The sequence below is a fragment of the Bos mutus genome, chromosome 7 (assembly GCF_027580195.1).
Source record: "Bos mutus isolate GX-2022 chromosome 7, NWIPB_WYAK_1.1, whole genome shotgun sequence".
Classification (NCBI taxonomy): Eukaryota; Metazoa; Chordata; class Mammalia; order Artiodactyla; family Bovidae; genus Bos; species Bos mutus.
In genome coordinates, this window is record NC_091623.1 from 25,542,905 (window position 1) to 25,564,199 (window position 21,295).

At 39.4% G+C, this 21,295-nt stretch overlaps 1 protein-coding gene across 15 annotated transcripts in view; it reads right to left on the bottom strand.

Moving 5' to 3' along the window:
• The window catches only part of MCTP1 (multiple C2 and transmembrane domain containing 1), a 572,148-nt gene that overhangs the window by 294,063 nt on the left and 256,790 nt on the right, over positions 1 to 21,295 (bottom strand). For all 15 annotated transcript variants that reach the window (XM_070373140.1, XM_070373142.1, XM_070373137.1 and 12 more), the window contains exon 2: positions 13,324 to 13,438. In XM_070373140.1, coding sequence (XP_070229241.1) covers positions 13,324 to 13,438 — 115 coding nt within the window. The remainder of the gene's footprint in view (positions 1 to 13,323; positions 13,439 to 21,295) is intronic.

Sequence of the window (21,295 nt, forward strand, 5' to 3'; positions counted from 1 at the left end):
GGGCCAACTGATACAATTAGATACATGAATGCCCTCTATTTTGTTATGTTCTCAATGCTGGCCCCAGGGTGGGGAAAGCTTTTCCCCCTTCTTCCTGAGAATATGCTGCTGCTGCTGCTCCTAAGTCCCCTCAGTCATGTCCGACTCCGTGCGATCCCATAGACGGCAGCCCACCAGGCTCCCCCGTCCCTGGGATTCTCCAGGCAAGAACACTGGAGTGGGTTGCCATTTCCTTCTCCAATGCATGAAAGTGAAAAGTGAAAGTGAAATCACTCAGTCGTGTCCGACTCTTAGCGACCCCATGGACTGCAGCCCACCAGGCTCTGGAGTGGGGTGCCATTGCCTTCTCCCCCTGAGAATATGACCTTTGGTTAACTCTTTATGTCCTTATAAACCTCAGTAGATAGTATGTCAACTATGTTGCTAAGCAACACAAGGTAAAAAGGATGCCCTGGTTGGTAAATTTCATCTGGCCTGGGAGAAGTAGAAGCATCTGTTAGGAAGCCAAATCTTTGGGATTTCCAAATGTAATACTTGTAATTGGGCAGGTCCCTGGAAACTATGCTTATGAAGCAGTTATAAAAGATTCTAGCTCCTATGAGAAAGAAGCTTTGATATCATAGAGGCTCCCGCATTTGTTCAATGTCATCTTATCTTTTTCCATCTGCATAGTGTTGCTGCTGCTGCTGCTGCTAAGTCACTTCAGTCGTGTCTGACTCTGTGCAACCCCACAAACGGCAGCCCACCAGGCTCCCCCGTCCCTGGGATTCTCCAGACAAGAACACTGGAGTGGGTTGCCATTGCCTTCTCCAATGCATGAAAGTGAAAAGTGAAAGTGAAGTCGCTCAGTCATGTCAGACTCTTAGCGACCCCATGGACTGCAACCTACCAGGCTCCTCCATCCATGGGATTTTCCAGGCAAGAGTACCGGAGTGGGGTGCCATTGCCTTCTCCCTGCATTGTGTTACCTAGTAGCTAAGGTAAAGAACTCCTGGGTGACTGCAGGGCCTGCTGCAGGTACATCAGGAAGGGACAGCTGAGACTGTCCTGCTGCTGAGCCACGGTTCCTGCCCTGTATACTCCTGAAGCACTGTCATGTGTGGCCTGGATGGTCTTGTGGGTCTGATGTTCAGCTGAATGTAGGAGGTCAAAATAGGCATGCTGCTGCTGCTGCTGCTGCTGCTAAGTCGAGTCAGTCGTGTCCAACTCTGTGCAACCCCATAGACGGCAGCCCACCAGGCTCCCCCGACCCTGGGATTCTCCAGGCAAGAATACTGCTGTGGGTTGCCATTTCCTTCTCCAATGCATGAAAGTGAAAAGTGAAAGTGAAGTCGCTCAGTCCTATACGACTCTTTGTGACCCTGTGGACTGCAGCCTACAGGCTCCTCTGTCTCTGGGATTTTCCAGGCAAGAGTACTGGAGTAGGTTGCCATTGCCTTCTCCCAAAATGGGCATAGAATATTCTCTTTGGACAGAGGAGCCTGGTGGGCGACAGTCCATTGGTTGCAAACAGTTGGACATGACTTAGAAACTACACACAACATAATTCTTTGGGGGGATAGGAAAAATTCTTCAAAACAAAAAAGAAAATCTTGGCCTACCCAAGGTCAGTTTTGTACCAATAAAGTATTAGTTTTGACATGATATTATAGACCCCATTGGGGTGAGGGGAAGCAAGTTCACACTCATACACTCGGGATGACATAATGGCTGTCAATAAACTGACTTTGAGGAAGAATTTTATTCGCAGTTTTAAAATGCTTTTATCCATTGGACATGATTTTGGTGTACACTCTACAGTACTGACTGCACGACACTGGATATTTACCAAAGCCTTCACTGTCCATAACGTATTTTCCCTTCGGGTAATCGTCACCTGATTACCTGTTGCCCAAAGCTTATGTGATCATTTCCAATAGGAGATTTTACTCTCTTTCATTCTGGTATGATTGGTTTCTATAATAAATTAACCAGAAGCATTCTGTCTACCATCAACATATGGCCTCTGTTTTCCCCTCTTGCTTGCCTACAAATTCCTGCTTAAGCTAAAGATTAGACATGTCTTTTGCAAAAATTAGAAAAAAAGGAAAAGGAAAAGGCAGAGGAAACAGAGATCAAATTGCCAATATCTGTTGGGTCATCAAAAGAGCAAGAGAATATCAGTAAAACATCTACTTCTGATTTATTCATTATGCCAAAGTCTTTGACTGTGTAAATCACCACACACTGTAGAAAATTCTTAAAGAGATGGGAATGCCAGACCAACTTACCTGCATCCTGAGAAATCTGTATACAGGTCAAGAAGCAAGTTAGAACTGGACAATTTAGAACAGACTGATTCCAAATTGGGAAAGGAGTATGTCAAGGCTGTATATTGTCACCCTGCTTATTTAACTTACATGCAGAGTACATCATGAGAAATGTTGGGCTGGATTAAGCACAAGCTGTAATCAAGATTGCCAGGAGAAATATCAATAACCTCAGATACGCAGATGACACCACCCTTATGGTAGAAAGCAAAGAAGAACTAAAGAGCCTCTTGATGAAAGTGAAAGAGGAGACTGAAAAAGCTGGCTTAAAGGTCAAGATTCAAAAAACTAAGATCATGGCATATGGTCCCATGACTTCATGGCAAATAGATGGGGAAACAATGGAAACAGTGAGAGACTTTATTTTTTTGGACTTCAAAATCACTGCAGATGGTGACTGCAGTGTCTGTGAAATTAAATTAAATTTCATTCTTTTTGTGAAGTTAAAAGACACTTGCTCCTTGAAAGAAAAGCTATGACCAACCTAGACAGCATATTAAAAAGCAGAGACATTACTTTGCTGACAAGGTCCGTCTAGTCAAAGCTATGGTTTTTCCTGTAGTCATGTGTAGATGTGATAGTTGGACTATACAGAAAGCTAAGTGCTGAAGAATTGATGCTTTTGAACTGTGGTGTTGGAGAAGACTATTGAGAGTCCCTTGAACTGCAAGGAGATCCAACCAGTCCATCCTAAAGGAAATCAGTCCTGAATATTCATTGGAAGGACTGATGCTGAAGGTGAAATTCAAATACTTGGGCCATCTGATGTAAAGAACTGATTCCTTGGAAAAGACCCTGATGCTGGGAAAAATTTAAGGCAGGAGGAGAAAGGGATGACAGAGGATGAGATGGTTGGATGGCATCACCGACTTGATGGACACGAGTTTGAGCAAGCTCTGGGAGTTGGTGATGGACAGGGAGGCCTGGTGTGCTGCAGTCCATGGGGTCGCAAAGAGTTGGACATGACTGAGCAACTGAACTGAACTGAGAAAGTAAATCTCAGAAGTTGGTGGAGAAGACTGTTGATGCTCCTAAGAATAAACCCATGGCTGAGGTTTACAAATGCAAGCTGAGACTGCCATGAAAAGAAATACTTGACCAACTGATCCAGGGCACTTTCAAAGTTAAGATTTCCAAGACTATTTTGGTCCAAAACCAGATGTCTTCGTGAAAGTAGACTGCTAACCCAAGATCAACAGAAAAAGAAATAGTAGCTTGTAACGGAGAAGGCGATGGCACCCCACTCCAGTACTCTTGCCTAGAAAATCCCATGGATGGAGGAGCCTGGTGGGCTGCAGTCCATGGGGGTCGAGAAGAGTCGGACACGACTGAGCGACTTCACTTTCACTTTTCACTTTCATGCATTGGAGAAGGAAATGGCAACCCACTCCAGTGTTCCTGCCTGGAGAATCCCAGGGACGGGGCAGCCTGGTGGGCTGCCATCTGTGGGGTCGCACAGAGTCGGAAACGACTCAAGTGACTCAGCAGCAGCAGCAGCAGCTTATAAAAGCAAAAAGAAACACCCAATTGTAGTTATTTGCTTTAGAATGTCATTTTTAATGATTTATTTTATGATAAGCACTAATAAAGCCCAGTAGAACTTTTCACTGTCTCTCTAATTCCAAATTTAGAAGACTAACTAGAATGAATGCTGGCTCTTAAAATAATCTTAATTAATGAGCCTATAACCTTATATACTGCTGCTGCTGCTGCTAAGTTGCTTCAGTCGTGTCCGACTCTGTGCGACCCCATAGATGGCAGCCCACCAGGCTCCCCCGACCCTGGGATTCTCCAGGCAAGAACACTGGAGTGGGTTGCCATTTCCTTCTCCAATGCATGAGAGTGAAAAGTGAAAGCGAAGTCACCTTATATAGGTTTGACTATATCAAAATAGTTGTACCAAAAATGTATACCTATTCTTATTTGGTAAATGGTTCCAATGACATTTCAAAATTTATGAAAAAGGTAATTTTGCATACTTCATATGATCTAATTTCAGAGAACACATAATTAAGTTCCTGAACTTATACTCTCTCTATAGGCACAATACACTGAAATCCATGAACACATACAATCTCCTTTATACTTACGTCAAGGAGAATATCCTTTAAGAAATCTAAATATGGAAAACTATGTATACAAGTTAATTAACCTCAAGTGAATTTAAGGACACTATTTCTAATATTGGAACTCAGAGATGCACTTTTAAAATGAGTTAAGCTTAAAATCAGCCTTTGTTACAGATGCTGAATTAAACTATACTTATTATAAATTGAATTCATCTATAAATAATAAAATCATATTTCAAATAAAAACCCACCAGTGTCAAAGTCTATGCAGATTCTGAAGAACATATGATATGTATTGATTGGCCTTGTCTATCAACTCCTGAGAACAGTGTCAGGCATTGTACACTGTTCCTTTCATGGGCCTTTTTACTTTTCATGGCAATGTGGTTTTTTGTAAAGGTTAAATAAAAATGGGTTCTTCTTCCAATCTAGAAATAATTAGGCAAAGCAAATTTGTTATCATAATAGCAGGAGAGATAGCACCTTTAAAAGTGAACCTAACGTTGCCAGGTGTGATATGACAGCATTTCATATGTGGAAACATCTTTGGGGTTTCTTCAGGAAGTTGGTATAGGGTTTGCTCTATGGCTTAAGGAGTTCTGGATTTACATTCACTAAAAGATGGCATCTTTTGGCAAACCATGGGAATTTTGAAGAAAGGAATACCTCCACGTATGCAGTGCTGCAGAGAGCCTAGGGAACTGCCCGGGTTCTTTGCCTCTGGCTCAGAATAAAGGAAGTGCTAAGACTAATATAGGACTGCCCTGCTGATCCAGTAGTTAAGAATCCTTCTGCCAAGGCAGGGGACGTGGCTTCAGTCCCTAGTCCGGGAAGATTCCACACGCCTCAGGACAACTAAGCTTGTGTGCTACAGCTACTGAGCACAGGCCCCAGAGCCCATGTTCTGCAACAAGAGGAGCCATCACACGAGCAGCCTGCACAATCAGAGAAAGCCCCCGGCAGCAACGAAGACCCAGAACAGCCCGAAGTAAGATTTTTATTTTAAAAAAGACCAGTATAAAAAGCTTTCTAGCAAAAAGATATAGTCTAGGAGTCATTTACAAAATCTCAAGGTAGAAGTTCATTCTGAAGATTTAGTAATTATGTAGCTCTAGTTATACTAACATGAAATAAGGGAATCTTTATGTGTCAATGAGTGGTTTTTTTGCACCTATGAAAACAAGACAAACACAATAGAACATATGTGTTCTGCAGAAGCATATGCTATAAATGTATATATGCACACAGTGGATATATATTATAATATGTGTGTATATATATATATATTTGAGGCTTAAGATCATAGTGAAAAATCTATCAATAAAACTGAGTCACTAACATTAAAAAATATCCTCAATGGTAGGAAACTGGTGGAAGCTATAACTTTAACATCTTTGCTTATGCTTGTGCCTATATTGAGTAAAATAAACCTATAGTTGATTCCACCACTTGTAAGAACTGCAAAAATCGATTGACTAGCAACACATACAATTCACAACCTCAGCAGAGAAATGCAGCATGACAGACCTTTTCTTGATCAAAATAGCTTGTTTAAAGACTGTATAAACCTAAAGAAGGGGCTGCCAAGAAAAGTATCTCAGAGTCGCTCAGATACACACCTTTCTCTGATGATATAAATTGCAATTTCCTTCTGGGAAAAAACAGGAACACTCATGATGCTTAAATTTATGATCAACTTTAATGGGATTAAGATTTTTTTCTAAGACACATGAGTACATACTATGTCTGTAAAATCAGGACCCTTGTAACAGTGAAATGAGATAATATTATGCAAGTCAAAGGGGAAAAAACAGAACTGCCCCCAGGCAAGCCCGGATATATGGCAATCTGACCATAAAAGAAATTTGCAAGGGTCAAAACCAAAGAGGACCCTAAACACCAAGCGGTGAACAAATGTGTGGGGTGGAAGCCGCTCTAATGGTCAGTCCTATTCAGATTATACATGTATGGACACATTAAACATTACTCCTGATACACAATACATATTAGAAACATTACTATGCCTATCCACTCAATGAATAAACCTCTAAAAGTTTTCATAAGTCACACTCTAATAACAAAATTTCTGGCAGATTCTCCAACCTGAAAAGGGCTATTTTTACACTTAGAATATGTTTAATTTTGATCAAGACAATTTTTGAAACAGAAAAAAAAAAAGCTTTCTAATTTACTGTCTCAGATCTGGCTTTCTTAAAACTGGTATTAAGTTCTCAATTAGTGAGGCTTTCCCAAATAGTGAGAAAACTGAAGCTTGTCAGGGGATGAGCTTCTCAATCCTTTCCCATCTATCAGGTTCCTAAAGTTCTTACTCCAATCTGAAAACTGTTCTCAGAACACATGGAAACTTTCCTTTCACACTGACACATCAGAGTCACAGTGCAGACTGCAGGGGTTTCAGTGTGGAGTGAATGAAATTCTCTACCTCAATGCAGGGATTTCGAACACTGTTAAAAATAGAATTACAATAAACAAGTTCATGTGGATCACTTTTTTATTTTTTAAATTTGTTCCTGGTATTTGAAGAGAATTGTCCTCTGTTGTGAGCTGACCTGTGTGTATGTGTGTGCACGCTCAGTCACTTCAGTTGTGTCTGAAGCTTTGTGACCCCACGGACTGTAGCCCACCAGGCTTCTCTGTCTGTGGGATTCTCCAGGCAAGAATACTGGAGTGGGTTGCCATGCCCTCCTCCAGGGAATTGGCCTGGGTCCTCCCAAAGAATGTGTCCAAGTCCTAACTCCCAGTACCTATGAAACTTATTCAGAAATGGGCTTTTTCATCAAATGTCTCTAGAGTTCAGCCAGATCTTTTTAACCTTTGAACAATCAAAACTTCTCAAAGCCTCAGGGAACTGAAATGATTTATGAACATTCAAAGTTGCTAAACTTTTCACAGTTGTTCTCGCAAAAACTGTCTACATTATCTTGTATTACCATACTGATTTTGACCCCCAAATAATTTATTTCCAAAAAAAGAAATGAGGTTTCTGCAGATAAAATACTTAAGGACTTTGAGATGAGATTATCCTGGATTTAGGGTGTGCCCTAAAACTCAATGACTGCTATCATTATGAGAGAAAGAGGATGGAAGTTTGAGGCAGGAAAACAGAGGAGGATGCCATGTAGAGATGGAAGCAAAGATTGGAGTGATGCTGCCCCAAGTCAAGGAATGCCTGGGGCCACGGGAAGCTGGAAGAGGCGAGGAAGAATTCTTTGCAAAAGCCTTTGGAAGGACTATTTCCTACCACAACTTTGATTTCTTTGATTCTCAGACTCCAAAACTGAGAGAAGAAACTTCTGTTGTTTTAAGCTACCAAATTTTGGGTAATATGTTAAGGCAGCCCTGGGAAATGAATACAGCCTCCACAATACAAATTTCAAGGACTTAAACCGTAGAGAATTTGCTCTCACCAGGCATGTCTACACAGATTGCTCTTACTTTTCTAACAACATAAATAATCTTGTCAAGACATGACTTTCAAAATGTGATAGATGATAATGCAGTCCTGGAAAGCCAAACCTAATTAAAATATAAATGGCATTTTGAAAAGTAACTAGGCATGACAATTGCCAAAGGGCTGCTAGAGAAAACAAGGAACTCTGTTAAACTGGAACTTCAAATAAAGAATAAATAATTTTTTAGTATAAGAATACTCCAAGTAGTGTATTATTTCTTTTTCATTGAATAAATTTGACATGCAAAATAGTATACATTTAAGATGTACAGCATGTTACTTTGATATATTTACATATTGTATAATAATATGTTTATCATTATGATGTTTATCACATTACATAATTATAGTACAATGTTATTGTCTATATTCATTATACCATGGATTAGATTCATGAGATTTATTTTCATTAAAAGATAATGGATTATTTGAAATTCAAATTTAAGCATCATGTTGGGACTTCCCTGTGGTCCAGTGGCTAAGACTCCATGCTCTCAATGCAGGAGGCATGGGTTTGACTCCTGGTCTGTGGACTATCCTTGTGGCTCAGCTGGTAAAGAATCCACCTGCAATACAGCAGACCTGGGTTCGATTCCTGGGTTGGGAAGATCCCCTGGAGAAGGGAAAGGCTACCCACTCCAGTATTCTGGCCTGGAGAATTCCATGGACTATACAGTTCATGGGGTCGCAAAGAGTCGGACACGACTGAGTGACTTTCACATTCACCTTCTGGGAACTAAGGTCTCACATACCGCACTGTACAGCCAACCAAAAAAAAAAAAAAACGCAAGGCATCGTGTGTTTTTGTTTGTGAAATCTGGAACCCTGCAGTTGCAAAGAGAGACTGCACATCTCACTCAGTCACAAAGCTAATAAAATGTGGAGATTGGCTTTGAAATTATGTACAACAGACTCTCCAAGGTCATGTGCTTTCTGGTCCATGAGGCTGTTAAAGCAGGTATAATAAAATGTAGGAAAAAGTAGTAGCACTCCCCAGAGCTATCTGGTTGTTCTGTAAAACAGGTTATAAAAGTGGAAGAAGGAGGGCCAGTTACGACTGCTCAGTGCCCACGATGTAGAAAAATTCTGATACAAAGTTCAAACAACCTTCTAGTGACCATGCGGATGGTTGAAATGAGTTTTCCCTTCCATTATTTAGTGCAAGGATGACAGGGGATACAGGCATTTGGGCTTTGCTGGGCAGTAGGTGAGGGCATCCATGTAATAAATAACAAGAGAGTGCAATCTCTGCTAATTCTAACAGTTACACAAATATTTTTGCCTATAGTCACATTTCCCCAAAATCCACAAGGTGCCCAGCCATCATTTAGTCTGAAAATTGCAATACTTTTTGAACTCCGACATTCCCTCAACCAGCAGCTCTCCCATTTTCCTTTCCTTCTCCAGTTCCACATTCATAATCCCAAAACTATATTCCCACAAGACCCGCTTGTTTCCCCGCTTGTTTTCTCATTGTGACCATCTCCATCTAATTATCATATATACATGTCCCAGTGCTATCTATCCAATCATATGTTTAACATCATCTGTTATTTACAGGTGAATCTATGATGTTTTAATCAATCCCAAACTTAACTCAGGTTGTTTCCTCTGTTTATATATCTCCTCTCATATCTACCAAATAAAAACTTCATAAATGTCAGGCAAGTGAGTAAGACAGTGAAGCTGGGATAGAGTTTGCATTTTAAACACTTTGGGATAGTCTTCACTTCTGTAAAGTAGTATTTTCTCTCCGTTATTTCTTAGGAACATGGTCATCTCATTTTATCTCTCAAAAGTTCCTATTTTGGACAGAGATGTCTACAGAGAATAATTTGCTACTACAAAAAAGACAGTGGTACACACACGATGCCATCCAGACTCACAACTGTGAACACGTGAATGGAGGAACAAGATGGTGCGTGCCCTGCCCAAGGGACAGCTGCTAAGTAGCTCAGATTACTGGCATCATATGTTGCCGGAGTTTGCCTGATGTTTTCTCAGGACGACACTGACTTTATGCATTGCTGACAAGAATGCCACAGACAGGATGTATCTTTCCCAACGCATCAGATCAGGAGGTCCATTATGTCTGTTGGTCTCCTTACTGCTGATGTTAACTTTGCACTTGGTTAAAGGGATGTCTTCCAAGTTTTTCTACTGTAAAGTAACCTTTTCTCCCTTGTAATTCATACATATCTTGTGGGAGAAATACTCTGAAATGATGCAAATGGCCAGTTTCTCATCATAATCTTGCATATATAGTTGGTAGCTCAGCTGTAAAGCATCCACCTGTCAATGTAGGAGGCACGGGTTCAATCCCTGGGTTGCAAAGATCCCCTGGAGAAGGAAATGGCAACCCACTCCAGTATTCTTGCCTGGGAAATCCCATGGACAGAGGAACCTGGCAGACTACAGTCCATAGGGTCATGAAGAGTCAGATACGACTAAGATTCTAAATAACAATTTTAGCATCGGTGGATGATTATTGCCTATAATAATTATTACTTGTGATGCTTGTCAAAAGGTGATCTCCTATTCCTATTTTCACACCTACATTTGTTCATTAGAATTCCACCATGAGGAAAAGCTTTACCTTATCCCACATTTATTCAGTTATGTATTTATCATGATACACAGTTATCTATGAGCTCATAGACATCTATAGTATTCTATGTGTTATAATGTATGATTACCACTATTTATTTTGTTGCTGAAATGTACCAGCTTTGATCATCAGGAACGCCTTTAAGTTGGCTCCTATTTCGTTTTGACATTCTGCCATCCATTTTTGAGTACCTTATTTTTTGGCACTGCAAAATGTCCTAGGCTTGTCTTGTACTTTCCCTGCCCTAGATCTGCAATCAACCATTTTACCAGGAACCCTGCTTACTTTTATGGGGGAATTGTATTTAGAAACCAAGATCTGGGCCAAAAGTGTACAGATTTCCACTTTGTCATTACACCTTTGTGATGGCTTCTAGGTCCCCTCAGCAGATAGATTATACACACCCCTATCCATCTTAATTCCTATCTGTATATATAAGAAGCCATAAGTTCCTACTGCTACCTTTCTAACACAGCAAGGTACATCCTAGCTTTCTCCCATTCCATGTATGTAACTTCTTTCTCCAACAGTAAGAAATCTGGCTCTTTCATCTACAATATATCTACTTAGTTGTCCATTACTAGTATATTCAGTAAGTAGTTTCAGAATTGATAATCATGCTTTGAAGTACATTAGTTATATCTAGTTCTTTTTGTCTTGAGTTTCACAGTGTATAATCCAAACATGGTTTTACTTAATCACTTAGATTAGTTGTTTTATTTCCCATCCCCTTGAGGTGTGGTTATGGTTAAATATCAACCAGGATGTGGGAATCTATCATCAATCTATCCATCCATCCATCCATCTACTCATTCATTTCTTTCTGTAATACTGCTGTCATTAAAGAGTTAGAATCATATAAGAAAGTTCATTGAAGAAAATGTCAGTAAACTTCTTCCTTATCCTTTTTACCCCATTCCTATCCTATATTCTAAACACCTATTCTTACAGATATTGTACATTGTTATCAGTCTCATTCATTTCTGGATTTTACTTCTGATATTTCTTTTTGAAGAAATGAACAGCTAATGCATAATCCCTTATACTACATTCTTACCTAAATTTCATACTGTTGCTATTCTTAGCACTTTGACTTTTCACTTAATAATAAATCCAGTAACTCCATATCAGTTCCTAGAGATTTTTCTTATTTATTTTACAGTTGCATATTATTTCATCCTGCAAATGTACTAAGGCTTATTTAACCATCTCTTCTATTCATGGGGATTTTGTAATTACAAAAAATTTGCAATAAATAATTATGTGCTTATGTATTTAATATTATTGGGAGGACATATCAAGGTCTAAAATTTTGATCACCTGATGCCTATTTCAATTTCATTTTAGGTCAAATGATGTAATTAAGATTGTTCTGAAGACTAAAAATGATTTATATATATATAGTGAAATACTATGTTAATAGCATTATTTTTTTTCCTCCAAGCTAACTATAACTTCTTTTGAGACCATCATTTCAATTCCATAAATATTTGTCTTCAGCTACTAAAAGAGAAAAAACTAAAAGTGTTCATTGCTCAGTTGTGTCCAACTCTTTGCAACCCCATGGACCATAGCCTGCCAACCAGATGGTTAATTATGAAAATTCCCCCATGTTTATATTCTAACTTTTCTAATCATACCTTCATTCATTAATAATATTTTGATATTTACTAGTTTTTACTTAAATCTATTGTTTGTATCATTTCTAATCTTAAAAACCCCACTGCTACATTAATCATTTTCTCTATTTTATGTTTGTAGAGATAGGAAGGTCTTCCTTGGTGACTCAGATGGTAAAGAGCCTTCCTGCAAATGCAGGAGACCCGGGGTCAATCCCTTGGTTGGGAAGATCCCCTGGAGAAGGGCATGGCAACCCACTCCAGTATTCTTGCCTGGAGAATCCCCACGGACAGAGGAGCCTGGCGGGCTATAGTCCATGGGGTCGCAGGGAGTCAGACATGACTAATCAGCTGTGATCTTGTTTGCTTCCTTTCACTTCCTAAGTGCAGATATCAGTTAGGGTAGGAGAAGAAAAAATGCAATCCTGTGATGCCAGGAGCACTCAGGGTTATCTGACAAGGAGTTAAGAGGCTAAGGGACTCTCCTCCTTCTCAGTGGGAGGAGTTAAATTCAAACTCAGTTTCCTTTAGGAATGTGGGCCCTCGGGGCCTTCAGATCTCCACATCTGGAAGCTTGAAACATGCAAAAGATGTTAGAAAGTCTGTTTAAGGTATACCTTTTGTCCTACCCCTAATCAGGGTTCAAGGAATAATTAATGTATCCCAAGCTAGTTCATCAGGAGATGGCCTTGGGATATGCAATCCAGGAACTAAACAGTGTTTGCTTTGTCTTCCTTTTCATCATGACCTACAAAATCCTGTTAATCCACCATGGGATTATTGCCAGGTCCAGTCAAGTTTAAGGAAATCCCATGTTGGGAATCTCCAAAGTTTTGGTGAGATGCAGTTTTATGAGATTGTGCAGTTTTGTGAGATTCAATGGAGCAAATCTATGCAGCAAAAAGAATTTCTGGTCTGTGAAAAGGTGAATTCCAATATGGCTTCAAATGTGTGCCTCATCTACTCAACTGACTCTGTCACTAATTATATATAAAATGCAGGGTCTAACTTGTCAGCAATGTGACAGGGACCTCACTGTCTGGGTTGGGATGAGTCCAGAGTTTTCGAACTTGTATCATAACCTCTTTCTCCTTGGTCACAGGCGTCAGACAATTTGAGCAACATCACTGAACCCAGACTTCTAAAATTCATATTACAGTTGATCTTTTTTAACTTAAGAAACCACAAGGAAAACAAAGCTTGTCAAAAATACAGAGAATTAGCTTCCAGGTGACACTGTTCTTACCTCCTCGATCTCGGGCAGCTAAACTTTGACCCCGTCTTAATGTGATGTCCAATTGGTACATTCCGGGCTCAGCCAAAGGGACATCTGCATTACTGGTTCCAGCAGTATTTATTTTCTGAAAAGCAAGTAAGATATACAAAAATTAAATTTATTATGTCTATTTTCTCCTGTGAGGGACCATGTATAGCTAAATGCAAACTCTAAAAAACAGTCAATATAATAAATCATCTTGTGAATTCATCCAGTAGCATCATCACCCAGTTCTCTGAAGGTTTTGAAATTCATGAAATTCTTTAGACTCAAAATTAAGACACAGTAGTTACAGGAATTCTTGTTTTGACTCAGATTAGAACAACAAATATAATGTGAAAAACATTTCCCATGGAAAGCCCCACATAATTCAACCAAGGAAGACTAATGCAGAAATAGTGTCTGAAGTAAAGACACAGTCAGTGACGAATGGAGAATAAAGGTGTGTGAGAACAGTTGACTTCCACAAAACTGAGTTGAAAATTAAAATGATTTATTCAGGTGACTTTGTTGATTCATTTATCCACACAAAGGAACTCATACTGATGGATTACACATGTCTATTTTAGCCCCAACATAAAATATGATATAATTATATAGAAATAAATTCACCCAGCATGTTGACAGTACTTGCAAGAAATAAATTCTCAATAGGGCTAAGTTCCTAGTGCTGCTTTCTATGGAATAAAAGTGTACAAACTATTTTTAGAATAAAAAAAAATCTCTGCAAGGCTACCTCTATAGAATTTCTTTAGCAACAATATACTAGGCATTGAGTAATAAATGCACTTGCAAGAGGAATAACTGTATACTAAAACAACATAAGAGAAACATATAGTAAAAACTTTAGAGATCATATTTTATACTTCCTGACATGTTGAGCACAGTAGGAAAACTTCTTTACATGTTTGAGATGATTGAAAATTCTTATTTTTTTTCCAATTCAAAAATAAACATACTTTAAAAAAACTTTTGAAGCTGAATTTTATTATCACATTTATAAAAGTTGTTAAAATATTAAAATACCACCACCTGATTCAAATGCCCACTTCGCCCCACGCATGCATGCTCAGTCGCAGACATCTCTGATTAAATCTTTATTGGTTTCTAACTATCAAGAAATTAGGAAAGGGTTGATATCTGACTTGAGGAAATAATAGGCTCACGCAAATGAAATAAAATATTAATGAGCTTAAATTAAAAATGGGATAGAAATTTAAGTCTTAGAGTATTAATTCCGAATTCCACTGAGAACAACCAGTTAACTCACTTAAGGAAATTAAATGACCCATAATGTAAGAATATTTAAAAGTATTTTTTATACCCAATAGGAGTATTCCTCAAGGTTCAACAGTATTTTCATCTTCTAAATATTGCTTTTACAACCCAAAATAAAAAACTTAATATATATAAATATACTTCTATAAATATAAATGCTGCTGCTGCTGCTGCTAAGTCACTTCGGTCGTGTCCGACTCTGTGCGACCCCATAGGCGGCAGCCCACCAGGCTCCCCCGTCCCTGGGATTCTCCAGGCAAGAACACTGCAGTGGGTTGCTATTTCCTTCTCCAATGCGTGAAAGTGAAAAGTGAAAGTGAAGTCGCTCAGTCATGTCCAACTCTTCACAGCCCCATGGACTGCAGCCCACCAGGCTCCTCTGTCATGGGATTTTCCAGGCAAGAGTACTGGAGTGGGGTGCCATTGCCTTCTCTGATAAATATAAATATACAGAAGTATATATATATATATATGTATATATGTATATATATATATATACACACACTAAGTAAAAGTGACTAACACTTTGACTTCTGGAATGATGAAAGTGAAAGTGTTAATCAGTCAGTTGTGTCAGACTCTTTGAGACCCCATGGACTATATAAACCACCAGGCTCCTCTGTCCTTGGAATTCTCCAAGCAAGAATACTGGAGTGGGTTGCCATTCCCTTCTCCAGGGGATCTTCTCAACCCAGGGATTGAACCCGGGTCTTCTGCACTGCAGGAAGATTCTTTGACATCAGAACCATCAAATGATATGCATGGATAAGGCAAAATATTATATACCATTCTGGCTTTTAGATTTCAGTTTTCGTGTGAACAAAATATTATATTTTGTTCATTATTTCACAATTTATTGAACTTAGAAATATCATGGGCACTTTTTAAATCAGTACATAGAGATCTATCTAGTTTTTTTTTTTTTTTTTTGAGATACCTAATTTTCCACAGTGCACAAAAGCTATAATTTCAATTATTTTCCTAATGAACATATGAGTTGGCTTCAGTATTTGCCACTACAGAACCTGTGCTTTTATTTCTCTTATAGGATGCATTTCTCCAAAAAGGTTTAAATAGTTCACACTCCTACTGAAAGCGCACAAGTGCCTATTTTCTACACCCTAGTCAGCACTGAATGTTACCAACTTTCAAGTTTTGTGCATAAAAATATCATCTTTCTTCAAAACACATTTCCAGCACTATGGTGAAGTGCCTTGAATCTAGCATAAATGGCAAGAGTGATAGCTCTTCGCTGGACCACACAGAAGATGCCCACTTGGTAAGAGGAAGCCAACCAACGCCTTCTGACTGCCTTTTCAAAGAACAGTTTGTATGTGGGTTTAATTAATAAGCAAGATTTAAATTAAAATCCAGCAAACATGTAAAAGACTATGTTCTGAGCCTTTCTTGAGGCTCTATTATATATATATTGTTTCAAAATAAATGCACTAACAAATATTAAATGTAGTTACTTTCTAAAAAATGGAATAAAATCTATAGAAAAGTAGAAACTTTCTACCCACCCTGCATCCTCTTCTAGTATTACTTTAGAGGCAGAAAAGTTTGAATGCTCAGATATCTGTGTATTTTTGTAGATTTCATTGCTCTATTCAGTGTTTCTTGAAGTTTAGAGTGAATAATTTATAGAGTGTTTGGTTTAACATTTTAAAATGCTTATTACACTACATGGGCAAATTAAGGACCTTGTGCAGCCATGAAATAAAAAGACCCTTACTCCTTGGAAGAAAAGTTATGACCAACCTAGACAGCATATTAAAAAGCAGAGACATTACTTTGCCAACAAAGATCTGTCTAGTCAAGGCTATGGTTTTTCTAGTCATCATGTGTAGATGTGAGAGTTGGACTATAAAGAAAGCTGAGCGCTGAAGAATTGATGCTTTTGAACTGTGGTGTTGGAGAAGACTCTTGAGAGTCCCTTGGACTGCAAGGAGATCCAACCAGTCCATCCTAAAGGAAATCAGTCCTGAATATTCATTGGAAGGACTGATGCTGAAGCTGAAACTCCAAATACTTTGGCCACCTGATGAGAAGAGCTGATTCATTGGAAAAGACCCTGCTGCTGGGAAAGATTGAAGGTGAGAGGAGAAGGGGACGACAGAGCATAAGATGGTTGGATGGCATCGCCAACTCAGTGGAAATGAGTTTGAGTAAGCTCCGAGAGTTGGCGATGGACAGGGAGGCTTGGCATGCTGCAGTCCATGGGGTTGCAAAGAGTCGGACACAACTGAGCAACTGAACTGAACTGAAAGGTAATTATAATTACACTAGGTTTTCCAGTTTTGCTGTTTGAAAAGTTAACACCTAGTTAAGAGACAACTTTGCTGGATTTATATTTATTGGCTTTTAAAAGCCTGAATAATATTTAATTCTGTGTGTGTGTATTTACAGCTCATATTTTTTCTCTATCCCTTTCTCTTATGACAGACATTTAGGTTATTTCCATATTTTGGCTACTGTGAATAATGCTGTAATAAAGGTGGTACTGCAGATATCTCTCCAAGAAATTGATTTCATTTCCTTCAGATGTATACCAACTTCCCCATCTTGTTCTCCATGTACTCCTGCCCAGTCTTCAATTACCATTTCATTCAGTTCAGTTCAGTTGCTCAGTTGTGTCCGACTCTTTGCGACCCCATGAACCGCAGCACGCCAGGCCTCCCTGTCCATCACCAACTCCTGGAGTTCACCCAAACTCATGTCCATCGAGTTGGTGATGCCATCCAACTCTTTCCCAGCATCAGGGTCTTTTCAAATGAGTCAGCTCTCTGCATCAGGTGGCCAAAGTATTGGAGTTTCAGCTTCAACATCAGTCCCTCCAATGACCATTTCATTAACACTTTATATATCTCTTATCTCTTATCATATTATATCTAAAAATTTGCCATTTTAGATTATAAACACTCTGTTCTCTGTTGTTAAAAGTTTAAGGATCTGAGCACAAAGTGTGATGGAGACTATGAGGATAGAAGATGTGTTTAAGGTCGCGAGACCCAGCTGAGTGGACACATACATGGAGTTCCGTGACAAATCTGGCTACTCCATGGGTACTTTGGCCTCTCTCCTCTCCTGTGTCCATGGATGGCATCTAATCTGTTTCGGCACCTTTAGTCAAGAGAGTCCTTCTCAATACACTGCTCTAAGCCAAAATTAACAATTGATTACAATTACACTTAAACCATGTCCACTCAAGAGGTAGGATTAAAGACAGACTGTAATATAATGGAGTCATTAAGTCACTGGGAGAGCAGGCAAGAAAGACCAATTATTATGGGAAAAGAATCTGAGGCAGCTTCATAGCCATGACAATAAAGCAGTTTGAAAACAGAAGTAAGACTTGACAAAGAAAGATCTAGGAGAAGGGAGGATGGGAATAGCAACATAAGCCCAACACTGAGTAGTCATAAGAGGGTGCATCAATGCATTGTGTGAGAAATAAGGTAGAAAGGAAGATTGATGTTCAGTCACACCAGCCTTAGCAGAGTTTCCAACTGTGGGCAACAGGAAACTCTCACGGGCTCTTGAAGAGACATAGCCAGGACTCATTGAACAAACATTTACTGCCTGTCTTTCACATTTCCTGCCTGTCTTTCACATTTCCTGCTCTGAATAATGTTACTAGATTTCAGAGAGGAACAAAACTCGGCCTTTCCTCTATGTAGGTTGGATGAGAGCAGAGAAACCCTGTGGATACCGGAATTATTTTAAAGGTTTTACGACAGTTTAAGTTACAAGGGCTTGATCTAGTCGGTGGTAATGGGAATAAAAGATGACTTTGAGAGATATTGAAGAGAGTCAGTCAACTGAATTGTCAACTGACAAGATGGAGGAGATACGGGAAAAGGACAGATGAGTCACACGGAAGTTTGAGCTGAGCTGCCGGGAGACTGGTAGTATCAGGAAGAGAGAGCAGAAAAGAGAGGAGCAGCAGGTTCCAGGCCACCTCTGGTTCAACCTGTAAGGATACCCCCATTCCTGGAAAAAAGAAAGTCAAGAACTTAGACAGAGCTAGAGATACATCTCCCCTCAGGCTCATTGAAATAGTACCAAGAAGAAAACTGTGTTATGGAGGGATATTAGAAATACAGTTTTTATGGGTATAAAGCATCTTTTTCAAATTTATCAAATATAAGGACATATTAGGAAAGATGTATCTGAAGTACCAGGCACATACACAGCTCTAAAACAAACCTTTTTTTTTTTTTTTTTAAGATTTAACATTTATCTAGTGACTATTACAGGAAATTCAAATGTTCCCTCCCTCTCACTAAACTGCCATGTCCCACATTTAGACAGATGTTGCTATTTTTTAACCACTTAATCGAGGTGTGATATGTCAAAGCTGTACGTATGTAATTTATACAACTCCATGAGTTTGGGAATAGGTAGACACCTGTGAAAACATCACCACTGTCAAGACCGAAAAAACCACATCCATCCCCTTCCAAAGGTTCCTCCCACCTCTCTATTGTTCTGATTGTTATTTGTATGTATATGTGAGTGTGTACCTATGTATGTGGTAAGAACACCTAACATGAAGTCTACCATCTTAGAATATTTTAAGTATGCAATACAGTACTGTTACTTATGGATAATATGCTAGAGAGTAGAGCTCCAGACCTTATTCATCCTGCAGTGAAATTCTGTTCACTTTGGCCATTACCTCCCCATTCTCTCTTCCTCCCATAGTCCCTGCCAACCACCATTCTACTCGCTGCTTCCGTGAGTTTTACTATTTTAGATTTTATATGTAAGTGAAGTCATACAGTATTTGTCTCTCCGTAACTGACTTTTTTCACTGGGCATAATGCTTTCTGGGTTTCCCAGGTGGTAAACCCTAGTGGTAAAGAATCCACCAGCCAATGCAGGTGACGCACGAGATGTGAGTTCACTATCTGGGTTGGGAAGATTCTTTGCAGGAGCAAATGGCAACTCACTTCAGTATTCTTGCCTAGAAAAACCCACCGAGGAGGCTGGTGGGCTACAGTCCATGGGGTCGCAAAGAGCTGGACACGACTGAGCGCACACACAATGTTCTCCAGGTCCATTCACACTGTCGCAAATGGCAGATTTTCCTCCTTGCATAAGGTTGGATGATATTCCATTGTACATATATACCAAATTTTCTTTATCCAACAATGGACATTTTGGCTGTTTTCATGTCTTGGATATTGTGAATAATGCTGCAATAAACATGGGAGTACAGGTATCTCTTTAAGGTTCTGATTTAAATTCCTTTGTATAAGTACCAAGAAGTGGGGCTGTTGAAACATATGAAACCATAAAAGACCCCAAATAGCCAAAGCAACCTTAAGAAAGAAGAACAGAGCTGGAGGCATCACACTTTCTGATTTCAAACTATACTCCATAGCTGTAGTGACTGAAGCAGGATGACACCACCAAAATACCAGACAAATAGATCTATGGAACAGAACAAAAAACCCAGAAATAAACACACACATACAGTCAACTAACCCTCTATAAGGGCATCAAAAATATAAACTAGGGAAAGGACAGCATCTTAAATAAAAGATGTTGGTAAGTCTGTATATCCACATAGAGAAGAATGTAATAAAGCCCTTGCTGCTGCTGCTAAGTCGCTTCAGTCGTGTCCGACTCTGTGCGACCCTATAGACGGCAGCCCACCAGGCTCCCCCGTCCCTGGGAGTCTCCAGGCAAGAACACTGGAGTGGGTTGCCATTACTTTCTCCTTATCTTATACCAAATGCAAAAATCAACTGAAAATGAATTAATAACAGTGCAAGATCTGAAGTTATAAATTTTCAAGAAGAAAACATAGGGAAAAAGCTCCTTGACAATGGTCTTGGTAATAATTTTGGATATGACATGAAAAACTCAGGCAATAAAAGCAGGACTAGACAAGTGGGACAACATCAACTTGAAAAGCTTCTGCCTAGCAAAGGAAACAACAAAATGAAAAGACAACCTATGGAAGGAAAAAAAAGATCTGTAAACCATGTATCTGGTAAGAGGTTAATACATAAAATATAAGGAACTCATACAATTCAGTAGCAAAAAAAAAAAAAAAAAAAAACTGATTTAAAAATGAGCAAGGTCCATCTAGTCAAGGCTATGGTTTTTCCAGTGGTCATGTATGGATGTGAGAGTTGGACTATAAAGAAAACTGAGTGCCAAAGAACTGATGCTTTTGGACTGTGGTGTTGGAGAAGACTCTTGAGAGTCCCTTGGACTGCAAGGAGATCTGACAGTCCATCCTAAAGGAGATCAGTCCTGGCTGTTCATTGGAAGGACTGATATTGAAGCTGAAACTCCAATACTTTGGCCACCTGATGCGAAGAGCTGACTCATTGGAAAAGACCCTGATGCTGGGAAAGATTGAGGGCAGGAGGAGAAGGGGATGACACAGGATGAAATGGTTGGTTGGCATCACTGACTTAATGGGCAGTTTGGGTAAACTCCGGGAGTTGGTGATGGACAGGGAGGTCTGGCGTATTGCGGTTCATGGGGTCGCAAAGAGTCAGACATGACTGAGCGACTGAACTGAAGGATCTGAATAGATATTTCTCCAAAGAAGACATATGAATGCCCAACAGGAACATGAAAAGTTGTTCAACATTGCTAATTATCAGGGACCTGAAAAACAAAACTATGCCTGTTAGAAAGG